This window comes from Mobula hypostoma (genome assembly GCF_963921235.1).
Source record: "Mobula hypostoma chromosome 14 unlocalized genomic scaffold, sMobHyp1.1 SUPER_14_unloc_1, whole genome shotgun sequence".
Lineage (NCBI taxonomy): Eukaryota > Metazoa > Chordata > Chondrichthyes > Myliobatiformes > Myliobatidae > Mobula > Mobula hypostoma.
The window spans coordinates 117,294-133,554 of NW_026948147.1; the positions used below are offsets into that span (position 1 = coordinate 117,294).

The 16,261-nt window shown below is 48.2% G+C and overlaps 1 protein-coding gene across 1 annotated transcript in view; it reads right to left on the reverse strand.

Moving 5' to 3' along the window:
• Nucleotides 1–15,174, reverse strand: part of e2f4 (E2F transcription factor 4) — a 48,923-nt gene extending 33,749 nt beyond the window's left edge. Inside the window, exon 1 of the mRNA XM_063039160.1 lies at nt 15,033–15,174. Coding sequence (XP_062895230.1) covers nt 15,033–15,149 — 117 coding nt within the window. The 5' untranslated portion in view covers nt 15,150–15,174. The remainder of the gene's footprint in view (nt 1–15,032) is intronic.
• Nucleotides 15,175–16,261: the final 1,087 nt, after the last annotated feature.

Here is a 16,261-nt window from a genome sequence, read left to right on the forward strand (position 1 = left end):
AAACAGCTAAGCAGAAGGGCACTGCAAGCCAAGGTCAATAAAAAGACAGCCACATGTAGTCTCACAAAACGCTGGAGGAACTCAGCAGGTCGGGCAGCATCCGTGGAAATGATCAGTCAACGTTTCGGGCCGGAACCCTTCATCAGGACTGAAGAGGGAAGAGGCAGAGGCCCTATAAAGAAGGTGGGGGGAGGGTGGGAAGGAGAAGGCTGGTAGGTGCCAGGTGAAAAACCAGTAAGGGGAAAGATAAAGGAGTGGGGGAGGGGAGGCAGGGAGGTGATAGGCAGGAAAGGTGAAGAAGGAATAGGGGAAAACACAATGGGTAGTAGAAGGAGGTGGAACCATCAGGGAGGTGATAGGCAGCTGGGGGAGGGGGCAGAGTGAAACAGGGATAGGGGAAGGGAGGGGGAGGGAATTACCAGAAATTGGAGAATTCTATGATCATACCAAGGGACTGGAGACTACCTAGACGGTATATGAGGCGTTGCTCCTCCAACCTGAGTTTTGCCTCATCATGGCAGTAGAGGAGGCCATATATGGACATATCCGAATGGGAATGGGAAGCAGAGTTGAAGTGGGTGGCAACCGGGAGATCCTGTCTGTTGTGGCGGATGGAGCGGAAGCGCTCAACGAAACGGTCCCCCAATCTGCGTCAGGTTTCACCGATGTAGAGGAGGCCGCACCGGATGCAATAGATGACCCCAACAGACTCACAAGTGAAATGTTGCCTCACCTGGAAGGACTGTTTGGTGCCCGGAATGGTGACAAGAGAGGAGGTGTAGCACTTATGCTTACAGGGATAAGTGCCAGGTGGGCGATCCGTGGGGAGAGACGTGTGGATCAGGGAGTCAAGGAGGAACCGATCCCAGCGGAAAGCGGAGAGGGGTGGAGAGGGAAAGATGTGCTTAGTGGTGGGGTCCTGTTGAAGGTGGTGGAAGTTGCGGAAGATAATGTGCTGGATCCGGAAGCTGGTGGGGTGGTAGGTGAGGACAAGGGGAACTCTGTCCCTATCGTGGTGGCGGGAGGATGGGGTGAGGGCCACATGTAGTCTACTGCCACCAGGCAGGCAGGCAGGCAGGCTGGCCAGCCACAGTTACCCCTTCCCATGTAGTCTAGCGCCAGCACCAAGTAATGTGCCTCCTTCCAGCTCTGCTTCCCTCCCTGTTGAGCCAATTACTTCTACGCTCACTTTGACTGAGAAAACAAGGAGGTCACCGTCAAAGCGGATCTCCCACCTGGTGAACTGCCTCACTCACTTTCCACCTCCGATGTTTGCACCACCCTGAGCAGGGTGAATATACGGAAGGCAGCTGGTGCGGATGGAATACCTGGCCGTGTGCTCAGAGTCTGTGCAGGGCAGTTGGCCGGGGTCTTCACGGACATTTTTAATCAGTTCCTGGCCCAGGAAGTTGTCCCCACAAGCTTCAAGATTGCTACCATCGTGCCAGTGCCAAAGCATTCCACTGCCACGGGCCTGAATGACTTCCGCCCAGTTGCACTCACCCCCATCATTGCAAAGTGCTTTGAGAGACTGGTTCTATCACTGAAATCCTGTCTGCTCACGACCCTGGACCCCCAATTTGCCTATTGCACCAACAGGTCAACAGAGGACGCCACCTCCACAGCACTTCACTCTGCCCTGACCCACCTGGACAGCCCCAACTCTTATGTCAGAATGCTGTTCATTGACTTTAGTTCAGCATTCAATACTGTGATCCCCTCCAAGCTGATCGCCAAACTTCACCAGCTTAGTATCAGCTCATCCCTCTGCAACTGGACCTTGGACTTTCTGACTAACAGACCCCAATCAGTTAAGTTAGAAAACCTCTCCTCCTCCACTTTCACCCTGAACGCTGGCATGCCTCAAGGCTGTGTGCTGAGCCCTCTTCTGGACTCCCTTTTCACCTATCACTGCGTTCCTGTACATGGTTCTAACTCCATAATCAAGTTCGCAGACGACACCACGGTGGTTGGCCTGATCAGAGGGGATGACGAGACGGCCTACAGGGACGAGGTTCAGCACCTGGCTGCGTGGTGTGCCGACAACAACCTGGCCCTTAACACCCAGAAGACCAAGGAGATCATTGTGGACTTCAGGCATGCTAGGAACCACACTCTTGTCCCCATCTACATCAACGGAACTGTAGTGGAGCGTATATCAAGCTTCAAATTCCTTGGTGTCCACATTTCCGAGGATCTCACCTGGTCCCTGAACTCCTCCATCCTGATCAAAAAGGTGCAACAGCGCCTTTATTTCCTGTGGAGCATCAAGAAAGCTCACCTCTGTCCCAGGATACTGATGAACTTTTACCGCTGTACCATTGAGAGCATACTCACCAACTGCATCTCAGTGTGGTATGGCAATTGTCCCGTATCGGACTGCAAAGCACTTCAGCGTGTGGTGAAAACTTTCCAGCTGATTATCGGCATCAAATTGCCCACCACTGAGAACATCTTCCATAAACGCCGCCTGGGCAGGGCGAAAAGCATTATCAAGGATGCATCTCACCCTAACCATGGACTTTTCACTCTACTCCCATACGGTAGGCGCTACAGGAGCCTCTGCTCCCGCACCAGCAGGCACAGGAAGAGCTTCTTCTCTGAGGCTGTGACCCTGCTGAACCTCTCATCACAGCGCTAAGCAGTATTGTAACCATAATGTACCGTCTCAATACTTTTATATTTTTGTGCTGTAGCACTTTTCATTCGCAGTTATTTTGTAAATAACACTATTCTTTGCATTTCTGGTTAGATGCTAACTGCATTTCATTGGCTTTGTATCTGTACTCGGCACAATGACAATAAAGTTGAATCGAATCTAATCTAATCTAATGCAATACTGATAAGGGTTGGACCATGGACTTCGGGGTGAATATCTGGATGCAACTAGGGATCAACAGAACAATGTCACCAATGTTGTCTGGGCAAATGGTGTTCAGATTTGAAATGCAATTATCTAAAAGACCCAAGGGCTTATGCCTTCTGGTTTTTTAACCAGCAGGCTTTACATGCCAAGATCAACCACACATAGCCAATGACTTAGATTCAAGCACTTCAATCAAACCCGCTGCTCCAGAACCACGAAGAGGCACTTCCTGCTCCAGTAGTTTCCAACTGCCATCAAGGGAGAAATTCTAGCTTTTGTATCTCCACACTTTAGAATTGGGCAACCAGCCCCAAAACACGCACCAAATAGAAGGGGCCATCCTATAGTGAAGTTAGGGGGCAAAACATCGGAACTCGCACTGTGTCAGACCTCATTAAACCAAACAGGCTCCAGTTGGACAAAAGCACTAGTTTTGTCTTCAATCCCAGCTTTATCATGGCTACCCTTGAATTGGTCTGGGTGAACCACACATTTAAATCTCTGCTGCCTGAAGAGTGCTGGGTGATTGCTTCCAGGATATTGATCCAAGCAATGAAGAGTAGCAAAATAGAAACATAGAAAACCTACAGCACAATATAGGCCCTTCAGCCCACAATGCTGTGCCAAACACGTACTTACTTTAGAAATTATCTAGGGTTATCCATAGTCCTCTATTTTTCTAAGCTCATGTACTCATCCAAGAGTCTCTTAAAAGACCCGATTGTATCCACCTCCACCACCGTCGCCGGCAGCTCATTTCACGCATTCACCACTCTTCTTAAAAAACTTACCCAACATCTCCTCTGTACCTACTTCCAAGCACCTTAAAACTGTGCCCTCTTGTGCTCGCCATTTCAGTCCTGGGAGAAAGCCTCTGACTTTCCACACGATCAATGCCTCTCATCATCTTAAACACCTCTATCAGGTCACCTCTCATACTCCGTCACTCCGAGGAAAAAAGGCCGAGTTCACTCAACCAAGAATATGTTCCCAAGGCAAAATAGTATGACATTTAAGAGTAACATGGGAGATTCGGTAGGTTCTACCCAAGCCCGGTACTCGTCTTCCTACATCAGCAGTCCCCAACCACCGGGCCACATAGGATGTGCTACCGGGCCGTGAGGAAACGATATGAGTCATTCCCTTTCCTCATTCCCTGTCATGCACCGTTGAACTTGAACATAAGGTTGCCAACTGTCCCGTATTTCCCCCCACTAAGGTAGAGTGTTCCTATGAAACCTGTCGTGCCAAAATGGCGTAAAGCACACAAGCAATTACTGTTAATTTATATAGGAAAATTTTTTGAGCATTCCCAGACCCAAAAAATAACCCACCAAATCATACCAAATAACACATAAAACCTAAAAAAACACTAAAATATAGTAAAAGCAGGAATGATATGATAAATACACAGCCTATATAAAGTAGAAATAATGTATGTACAGTATAGTTGGGAAGATTAAGCCAAAACCGATTTGTGGAAAAAAAATCGTCATATACACGCATGCGCACACAGGTGCCCACGTAAGGTTTCATGGTCATGGTAGTCTCTCCTGGGGTAAACACAAGTGTCCTGGGATTTGACTGCTACTTTTGTCCCTTATTTGGGAGTGAGAAAGTTGGCAACCCTAACTGTAAAAGACATGTTGAGGTGAGTTTAACCCTACTTGAACACCAACCCCCCCCCCACCCCTGGTCGGCCGGTCCGCAAGAATATTGTCAATATTAAACCAGTCTGCGGTGCAAAAAAGATTGGGGACCCCTGTCCTACATGACAGGTTTACTACGTGCCAACCTGCAACTGGACAAGAGCTGCCTGACCTCTATTAAAAGATGATTAGGACAGATAAGTCCCCGGGGCCTGAAGGAATATTCCCCAGGCTGCTCCACGAGGCAAGGGAAGATATTGCTGAGCCTCTGGCTAGGATCTTTATGTCCTCGTTGTCCACGGGAATGGTACTGGAGGATTGGAGGGAGGCGAATGTTGTCCCCTTGTTCAAAAAAGGTAGTAGGGATAGTCCGGGTAATTATAGACCAGTGAGCCTTACATCTGTGGTGGGAAAGCTGTTGGAAAAGATTCTTAGAGGTAGGATCTATGGGCATTTAGAGAATCATGGTCTGATGAGGGACAGTCAAGCATGGGCAGATCGTGTCTAACAAGCCTGATAGAGTTCTTTGAGGAGGTGACCAGGCATATAGATGAGGGCAGTGCAGTGGATGTGATCTATATGGATTTTAGTAAAGCATTTGACAAGGTTCCACATGGTAGGCTTATTCAGAAAGTCAGAAGGCATGGGATCCAGGGAAGTTTGGTCAGGTGGATTCAGAATTGGCTTGCCTGCAGAAGGCAGCGGGTCGTGGTGGATGGGGTACATTCAGATTGGAGGATTGTGACTAGTGGTGTCCCACAAGGATCGGTTCTGGGACCTCTACTTTTCGCGATTTTTATTAACGACCTGGATGTGGGGGTAGAGGGGTGGGTTGGCAAGTATGCAGACGACACAAAGGTTGGTGGTGTTGCAGATAGTGTAGAGGATTGTTGAAGATTGAAGAGAGACATTGTTAGGATGCAGAAGTGGACTGAGAAGTGGAAGATGGAGTTCAACCAGGAGAAGTGTGAGGTGGTACACTTTGGAAGGACAAACTCCAAGGCAGAGTACAAAGTAAATGGCAGGATACTTGGTAGTGTGGAGGAGCAGAGGGATCTCGGGGTACATGTCCACAGATCCCTGAAAGTTGCCTCACAGGTGGATAGGGTAGTTAAGAAAGCTTATGGGGTGTTAGCTTTCATAAGTCGAGGGATAGAGTTTAAGAGTCATGATGTAATGATGCAGCTCTATAAAACTCTGGTTAGGCCACAATTGGGAGTACTGTGTCCAGTTCTGGTCGCCTCACTATAGGAAGGATGTGGAAGCATTGGAAAGGGTACAGAGAAGATTTACCAGGGTGCTGCCTAGTTTAGAGAGTATGCATTATGATCAGAGATTAAGGGAGCTAGGGCTTTACTCTTTGGAGAGAAGGAGGATGAGAGGAGACATGATAGAGGTGTACAAGATAATAAGAGGAATAGATAGAGTGGACAGCCAGCGCCTCTTCCCAAGGGCACCACTGCTCAATACAAGAGGACATGGCTTTAAGGTAAGGGGTGGAAAGTTCAAGGGGTATATTAGAGTAAGGTCTTTTACTCAGAGAGTGGTTGGTGCGTGGAATGCACTGCCTGAGTCAGTGGTGGAGGCAGATACACTAGAGAAGTTTAAGAGACTACTAGACAGGTATACGGAGGAATTTAAGGTGGGGAGGGTTATATGGGAGGCAGGGTTTGAGGGTCGACACAACACTGTGGGTCGAAGGGCCTGTAATGTGCTGTACTATTCTATGTTTTATGATCTGAGAGGTACCAACTACATCCAAACTGAAGTCCCAAAGGGGAATGGTTATAATTTTTGAGGTTTTTATTTTCAATTTGTTTTCAACTTAAAAGAGAACATAAGCAACAAATCACTCCACATATTGCCCCGGAGATCAGTCCAGGAACAATGTTACAGGTTGAGGGTTTTTCCTGTTAAGATTCCATGTTGTTCTGCGTTTTCCCTGAGCCATCTGCTAAGACTTAAGATCGTCATACCTACTGCAGTGGCACTTGACCACATTTCTCTAGTCACCAGTGGCACCTCTCCATACCTGATTCTAGTACATTTTAAAATTGTGCACTCATGATTCATCCCAATTCACCCAGAAGGCCACAAGCAGCTGGCACTGCAGATCTTAATCTGGCTAACAGCCACACCAACTGGCAAAACCTTAACCAGTGTGCCTAGAATTAAACACTGGCAGAGGAGCAGTTTTTTTGACTGGACTGCATTTAATAGACTCCTTGTTTCAAACAGCATCTTGTACACCCTAGCATTTCCACCAAAAACTACTGTAGTTGCACACAAAGGATAACTCTTGGTTAGGGTAATGTATGGCCACCATTTTTCATTTTAAAGCAGGCAAAGTAGTGGAGATGCTTTTTGGAAATGGAAGGCAATGATGGCTAAAAATACTGACACGGCTGTGGAGACAAGATCTAGCCACCATGGCTTCTGGAATAACAACATGGTCTTGATTTGATGACTCGCATAAAGGACAGTTTTTGATGAAGAAGCATCTCCTACTGGGATATGAACTTTCAGAACATGGAACAGTAACAGAATAGTAATAGAATAGCACAGTAACAGGTCCTTCAGCCCACAATGCTGCACTGAACCAATTAATAATCAAATGGCCAACTAAACCAATCCCTTCTGCCTACACTGTATTTCCTTTCATTTCCCTCACATTCACATGCCTATCTAAACACCTCTTAAAAGTCCCTAATATATTCACCTCTACCAGCTCCCCAGGCAGCGCATTCCACACACCCATCACCCTGTGTAAAAAAAAACTTGCTCTTCACACTCCCCTCACCTTAAATGCATGCATGCCCCCTGGTATTAGACATAACAATTTTGGAAAAAAGATATTGTTTACTTTTATCTATGCCTTTCATAATCTTATAAACTTTTATCAGACCTCCCCTCAGCCTCCACCACTGTACAGAAAACAACCCAAATTTGTTCACCTCGTTTTAGCACATGCCCTCTAATCCAGGTAGTACACTGGTGAACATCTTCTGCAAACCCTCCAAAGCCTCAACACCCTTCCTATGATGACCAGAACTGTATGCAATACTCCAGAGGCAGCCCAACTAGTCTTATAAAGCTGCAAAGTAACTTCCTGACATTTGAACTCAATGCCTCGACTAAGGAGTGCCAAGGCAGCATTATGGTTAGCATGATACCATTAGAGCTCAGGCTGGAGTTCAATTCTGGCACCATCTGAAAGGATTTTATACATTCTCCTTGATAACACATGCGTCTCTTCTGTGTGCTTTGGTTTCCTCCCACCGTCCAAAGACAGGTTTGTAGGTTAATTGGTCATTGTAAATTGTGTTAGGGTGACTCTTGGGCAGGAAGGGCCCATTTCATGCTGTATATCTAAATTTTTTTTTTAAAAAAGCAAACACCATATGTTTGTTAACCACCCCATCAACCCGTGTAGTCACTTTCAGAGAGCTATGAACTTGGGTCACAAGATCCCTCTACTCATCAATACTGTTACGGGTCTTGCCCTTAGCAATGTATTTTTTCTTTACATTTGACCAACCAAGGTGCAACGCTTCACATTTGGCCAGGTTAAACTCCATCTGCCATTTCCTCACCCATATCTACAACTGATCTATATCCTGCTGTATTCTTTGCCAGTCTTCTATGCTTTCTACAACAGCACCAATCTTGGTGTCACCTGTAAACATATTAACCCAACCATTTACATTTTCATCCAGGTCATTTAGGTACACACCCCAAACAGCAGAGGTTCTAGTACAGATCCCTGTGGAACATCACTAATCACAGACTTCCATAGAATAAGTCCCTTCAACTACTATCCTCTGGCTTCTATGAGTAAGCCAGTTCTGAATCCAAATGCCCCATTCACCATGGATCCTATACACCATAACCCTTTGGATGAGTCTTCCATGAGGGACCTTCAACACCCACAGCTCTAATTTCAATCACCCTCATCACCTTGTCAAAAAACTCAATCAAGTTAGCAAGACAAGACTTACCCTGCACAAAGCTATGCTCGCTCTCATTAATTAGGAGCTTGTTTTACAAATGCTCATAAATCAAAACCCTGGGACGTTAAGCACTCAGTCCTGTCCATCTCTCAATGAAATCCCTGTCAAGAGCACTTCATAATCCCACGTATTGATCATTCTTCAAGTAAACGACTTTTGCTTATAATATTTTATCCTAGAATAGAATTCGCACACTTTACACTATCCGCCCCATCGTACTTACCTATTACTTTGCTCAAGTCCGTTTTTACTTATCCTGACATCCACTTTCCTCTCCTCCCTCCACTTTCTGACCTGTTGCTCTGGTTCCCATACACCTGCTAAATTAGTTTAAACCTTCTAGAGTAGCACTAGCAAAACTCCTGGCCAGGATATTGGTGCCCTCCAGCACAAGGATGTATTGCACCTCACCTGGTCACCCCTGCCCCAGAAGAGGTTCCAATGATCCAAGAACCTCAAACCCCTCCCCCTGCACATTCCTCTGCCACTCATTCATCTGTACTATCACTCTATTCCTGTCCTGACTGCAGGTGGCACTGGGAGGAATCAGAGATTACTACTTATTGAAGGTCCTGCTCTTTGGCCGCTATCCCCTATTCAACATATCACTGGTGCCAATTGACCTTTGGCTGATCACCCAACCCCTTGAGAATATTCTTAGCAACACTGGCATGGGAGCTGACCGAAAATGAATTGCTTCTCAGGTCAGGCAGATACATGAGAAAACACAGGCTGAGTTGATGGGCATGTGAAAGAGAACAAGTTACAGAGGTGCAGGGAAATGAGGGAGAGTGGGACTAATGGAATTATTTCCTGGGAGTCAGAATGGACCAGATGTGCTAAAGAGCCTCTCATTTATATAAATAAACTCTATCCCTAATGGCATAAGAATCCTTAGCTAAAAACAGACAGGAGCAGGAGCACAAAGTAGAAGCCATTAAAAAAAATGCTCCAGCCTTGCCAAGTTTTCCATCCATCCATTCAATAACCTATCATTTCTTTTCAGTTGGATGACCATACGTTATTTTCCATGAAGGGCCAAGGATAGACACACCGTTCAGTGTGGGCTGGCACAAAATGCCTGGCCTCTACTCTACTCCCAGGCACATATTTGCCATGGAGCCAGGATTGCACTGTGACATCATTGAAGAGACTCACATAATGGCACGCGGCCATATGATTAAGGCGTTCGTCTAGTGATCTGAAGGTTGCTAGTTCGAGCCTCAGCTGTGGCAGCATGTTTGTGCCCTTGAGCAAGGCATTTAACCACACATTGCTCTAGTGTCTGTGCGAGGCTCCCCACACAGACTTCCAATCTGTGCCTTGTAAGGCATGAAAATGCCCAACGCAGGCCTCTCAAGGTCTGAGTCGACGTTCCCTCCCTCACATAATGGCACTGACTCTCCAAAGTTGACTAGTTGCTGCCATTGACTACTTGGGTGGGGGAACAAGACAAACAGAAAGTTATCAGGGCAACAGCACCTCCCATATCCCAAGACCTGTATCCTTCCTCCATGTCAAGTATTTAAATGCTGCTTCATCCATGGACTTGCTGCCAACATTAACAAAATGAAAAGGGAAATGACACAACTAGGCTACAGTCTCTAATTTTCAAACTGTAACTGCCCAGTCCCGGGCATTATTTATTGGGAACAGCATGGAACAGGTTCTTCTAGCCCACTGAGCTGAGACATCCAACAAACCACCAATTTAATCCTAGCCTACTCACAGGACAATTTGGTATGTCTTTGAATTGTAGGAGGAAACCCACATGCACACAGGAAGAACACACCAACTTTCTTACAGAGAATGCCAGAATTGAAATCCAAACTCTGATGCCCTGAGCTGTAAAAGTGCCATGCTAACTGCTACGCTACCATAGGGTCCCATGGCATTTTAATCTCGTTTTTGGATATGTAAAGCTACCATCCATGATTCATCATTAGGATTGACTGCCCGAGTCAGAATCCCACCAAACATTGATGCAAAGCTGTTATGTTGAATCACATCCTCTAGCATCCATAAGCAGTGCAGGTTGGAAGCAAACTGCCATTGCCTCTAGTGTGTAGGCAAGGTATGTGTGTGCGTTGATGAGGAGAATGAAAAAAGGGAGTTAAAGAGGATCAATGAAATTTGGTGATGGCCAGCATGGACTCAATGGGTCAAAGGGCCTGTCTCTGTCCTGTACACATATCTGTGACTTGGAAATTTCAGCCTTAGCATGCAATATGCAAGGAAGTTGACACCAGCAAGAACAAGCAAGAGACACAGGGAAGTGAGGTTTGAGGTCAAAGAATCAGCTCCACTGGATCCACAACATAAAGATCAATGCTGATATATTAGTGAGCTACTGCTATCCTTGAAGGTATCCATTAGAGGGCAAGGGTAATAAGGAGCAGGCAACGGCAAAACATACACTGGGGGAATCTTCAAGTATAAACCCACAGGTGTACTTCTGAGCAGCGGGCCTGCAATGATAACCTGACTTGTCCTCACTGTCATTTATAGAAAGGTCTGAGGACAAAAGCAATGGAGGTCAATGCTTCAAGAGGTTTAGCTGCCAGCAAATAGTTTATTCAAATAAATTCCACATTCTCGAGGAGAAAAATGTTGTGTTGAAGCAATTATGGAAATTCTAACTATAAGTAATTCACCTTTAATTATGCATGTTCACAACATTAACACAAGTTACAATGGCTTCTAAGGGTCAAAGGTGAAGGAATGATCAGGATGTCATGAATAGAACTGGCTATTCCACTCCACTGGAACCCATGACATCCCCTTAACAACTCTTCACCTTTCACCCTCTAGGCCATTTCAACTTCCTGTTGGGGTACCATAAATAGATCAAAGCTTCTGTGCTGATGGCAGGAGAGGCAAGGCAATGTGAATGCTAAGGACACACCACTATAATGCTGCACATTGTACAACGCATGGACAGACTCCATGCCAAGAAAATCCTAAAGTGTCAAGATGGAATCCCACTCAATAAAAGACATTTTGACAGTTCCTAGTCTAACACACTGAAAGACTGAGAGCAGGAACATACACATGAATATACCAAAGTCAGTCACGTTTGTTGCGATGTGATTGTTGACACCCCAGCTTTACCGCTCACTTACATGCAGCAGACACCCTTTCTATTACTACCCTTATGTTCCAGCTTACAAGCACAGCAAGCTATTCTGAATAGAATGGAATGCCAGGCAGCTATTCAACCACAACGAGAATCATAGCACAGTTGATTTTTGTTATTTAGACAAGAGTGATTATGCCTTTGCTCACCCGACTTCCAATCCCAGAGTATTAAGGATAATGCATGCCTCTGTTCAGATCTGGAATTGAATTCTTCAAATGGTGAGGTGAACTTTTTGTCAAGTTCGGCGATTCCAAGTAGCTAAGCTACCAATATTTCTAACCTTTAGAACAATCCAGGCCCAATAATAGTAAATATATTATGGATGCCAGTAATTCCTGTCTGCAACAATTCAGCACCCACCTCCCCAACACAGGGACACAGTTTCATTACCCAGACCAACAAATGACCATTCCATGCCTTACAACCTGAACCACTATGGCTGCACCCTATCCAATATCCAAAACACAGCTAACATACTCACCATCTCATGACATATAATTTCTGTTTCCATGGGACGAAAACTCCACAGCCTGGTTTAGCCCAACACAACTGCTCCCTCTTATCTATCGAGCCAAGGCTCTGCTTTGCCCTTGTGCTAAACCTATCAAAATCAAGGGCAACATTTTGCCACCCTTCACTTTCAATCAATCAATTTACACCCCCTCAAGCCAGGCTTACAATCTGACCCCATGGGCTGCAATTGCTCACCACTTTAAACTGAACATGGGGTGGGGGAGATGCAGCTTCACAGAAGCAGCCACCCTCCAGTATGCAATTCCCAACAACCTTCACCCACTGGAACAGAAACATACACACAAAATGCACATCAGCTTTGATCATAACTGGTGGCGCTTGCTATGTTGTCTGTGTCCTAGGCCAACATGAACAGTTAAAAAGCACAGACCCCAACCGCCTCCTTAGACGATAAGAGAAAAAACTCAAGGATCGAGGTTCTGACCCTTTGTAAGATGTATGTGGTATGATCAATGCAGCAACCCGCTGAATCATTGACGGCTGTGCGTTTGTATGTGCTTCCTTTTTTTTTTAAAAAACAATATCCAGCATTGTTCAGGCCTTTCTCAATCCTGCAGCAAGCATATAGACCACCTATCCTACCCAGGAACAGTCATGAAGAATCTGGGTTTGAATGAGTGCATTCAGCACAGCACTGGGCTCGGCAGCAGAGAATAATTCAAGCTCCTCTCCCCAGAAATGTAAAACATTTCATTACTCTTACTGAAAGCAGCTCTAAGTGTTATTCCAAGGTAAAGTGCACATTCATTTCTGCTGTGATGAAGACTTGATATTTGGCTTTGGAATTACCCTCCCTATATTTGCAGTGCCTTTACAAATATTCAATACGCAAGAGAATGTATTCACATTTAATTCCCATTTGGCCGATGAAGGTGAATGACAAGTGAGCAACTCCTAACCTTGTAATTTTGACTTTAAAAATGTATGGACTTTTCTTTTAACGGTATGGCATGTTTGGATGGGGCCATGGGCGAAGGGTCCAGTTGATGGATTGCTTCTTGCATCCTTGCTTAACCCCAGCACCGAGTTGACACAAAGCTGCATCATTAACATGGGGCAGGGGGTACCAAGTGAGCAACAAAACTGTAAAAGTCCAGTGGACTCACAGCCAAAGCATCTCCCAACTAGGGGGGGAGGGGGGAAGAGGAAGGTGGTGTGGGGAGGGGGAGAGAAGGAAAGGAAGTAAGTAGTACCATGAGTGGCAGGGAGGAAGAGAGGTACCAGGGCAGTTTGAAGGTGGGGGAAGGGGGAAGAGGGAAGCAACGGGGGAGGGTGGGGGGGCGGAAGAGGGAAGCAACGGGGGAGGGTGGGGGGGCGGAAGAGGGAAGCAACGGGGGGAGGGTGGGGGGGGAGAGGGAAGCAACGGGGGGAGGGTGGGGGGGAGAGGGAAGCAACGGGGGAGGGTGGGGGGGGAGAGGGAAGCAACGGGGGAGGGTGGGGGGGAGAGGGAAGCAACGGGGGAGGGGGGAGAGAGAAGCAACGGGGGAGGGTGGGGGGGGAGAGCGAAGCAACGGGGGAGGGTGAGGGGGAGAGCGAAGCAACGGGGGAGGGTGAGGGGGAGAGCGAAGCAACGGGGGAGGGTGGGGGGGAGAGAGAAGCAACGGGGGAGGGTGAGGGGGAGAGCGAAGCAACGGGGGAGGGGGAGGGGGAGAGCGAAGCAACGGGGGACGGTGGGGGGAGAGAGATGCAACGGGGGACGGTGGGGGGAGAGAGATGCAACGGGGGACGGTGGGGGGAGAGAGATGCAACGGGGGACGGTGGGGGGAGAGAGATGCAACGGGGGACGGTGGGGGGAGAGAGATGCAACGGGGGACGGTGGGGGGAGAGAGATGCAACGGGGGACGGTGGGGGGAGAGAGATGCAACGGGGGACGATGGGGGGAGAGAGAAGCAACGGGGGAGGGTGGGGGGGGAGAGAGAAGCAACGGGGGAGGGTGAGGGGGAGAGCGAAGCAACGGGGGAGGGTGAGGGGGAGAGCGAAGCAACGGGGGACGATGGGGGGAGAGAGATGCAACGGGGGACGGTGGGGGGAGAGAGATGCAACGGGGGACGGTGGGGGGAGAGAGATGCAACGGGGGACGGTGGGGGGAGAGAGATGCAACGGGGGACGGTGGGGGGAGAGAGATGCAACGGGGGACGGTGGGGGGAGAGAGATGCAACGGGGGACGGTGGGGGGAGAGAGATGCAACGGGGGACGGTGGGGGGAGAGAGATGCAACGGGGGACGGTGGGGGGAGAGAGATGCAACGGGGGACGGTGGGGGGAGAGAGATGCAACGGGGGACGGTGGGGGGAGAGAGATGCAACGGGGGACGGTGGGGGGAGAGAGATGCAACGGGGGACGGTGGGGGGAGAGAGATGCAACGGGGGACGGTGGGGGGAGAGAGATGCAACGGGGGACGGTGGGGGAAGAGAGATGCAACGGGGGACGGTGGGGGAAGAGAGATGCAACGGGGGGGAAGGAGTACTGGGAGAGGGTTTGGAAGCAGTACGGGGTTTGTGTGGGGGGCATAGTGCTGGTTAATCGTGAGGAATGGGATGGGGTAGTGGGGTTTGGTCGGCGAGGGGACAGGCAGTAATGGGTGCTAAGCAGCAGCCCCAGTTCTGAGGCAAGGGCAATGAATTTGGCCATGAGAAGAAATTGGGGTGCTCCTCCTCTGCCGGGTAGGGAGGGACGAGGTCGTGGCCAGGCGTCCCCACCACCAGTCCCGGAGTCCCGGCTGTCGCCTCCCGCCGTCTCCACGTTCCGCGGCCGGCCTCGTGTTGTCCCACAGCCCCGGGCCTCTGTGCCCCCCCCTCCACCAGCACACCAGTCGCCGGCACGACTCCCTTCTCACCACTTTGAGATCGAGCACGCCGTCCTTGGCTTCCTGCAGCAGAGACACGAACTTGGTGGTGAGGAGCCCCAGGCTCTTCTCGTGCCTGCTCGGCGTCTGCGGCAGCGACTCGGCCATCTTGTCGGCCGCAGCCGTTAGCAGCGCGCGGCACGCCGGGACTGGTTTGAACACCAAGCAAAGCAGGCAGCCGCTCCGGCCAGGGAGCGTCCGCAAACCACTGCGGAGTAAGGGAGCGTCTCCCATTGCCACCCCGCGCTCGCGGCTCTCTCAAACAACATCCAATACAAAAACATAAATTGGTGCATATCTCCGCCAGATGAAATACTAAAATAAAGTAAACTTAATGGAAGTACATTTTCTGTTTTTATTTTCGATTTCCAACACAATAGTTTGTTTTTGACTTTCACATTCTCAACAGTTACCTCACCTGCTAGCTGCGACCAGTATTTTCTGGGTTTTTTTGCAGCCCACGGGAATATGGGGAAAATTAAAATAGGGTAATAGCAGACATCCCACCCTGCAAAAACTCATTTCAGGGAGGTCTCAACCTCCTGTGTCAATGAATTTGTTAATCTTACAAGACATCAAATTCACAAGTGTGTTGTGAGACAGCTGACTTCTGAATTCTGTCTTAATGTGACGCACCATGCTGAATGCCCTTTCTGCATCACAATTAGAATTTGGCAGCACCAAAAGCAGCTTCATCAACTGGCAGAACTCTTTGAATCTCAACTGCCCTGTGCTCACAGATTTTACTTTGGACATCTTCCTCCAGAACTCATCAACTGGCAAACTTTTGTAGTTTGACACCAGTCCTTCAAGGTCAGTTGAGACATAATCCAGGACTCACCTCAACATGTCTTTAACAGTCATTTAACCCACCATGGGCAATAGAAAAGTCACTGTTGCAAACAGTGCAGCGAGCAACACGTCATTATTTTTGACCCCTATTAGGCAGGGGTACACTTTAGTGAAGTCTGTGGTGAAATGCATTTTATATTTTCTTTTTTTGAAACACTCTGCCATGGCGGTGCAGGACACTAAACTGAACTGATGGACAATGAAAGAGAGAGAGAGGTCGACTGTAAAGCCCACCCACAGAGAAAACTGATAGGTCTACTTAGCACAAAGAGAGACCAATCAGGATGCTCGCTCTCGCTCCCACTCCTGCTCTCGCCTCCACTCCCGCTCCCGCTCCCCCTCTAAAAAAAATCGATTTCTGGGATATT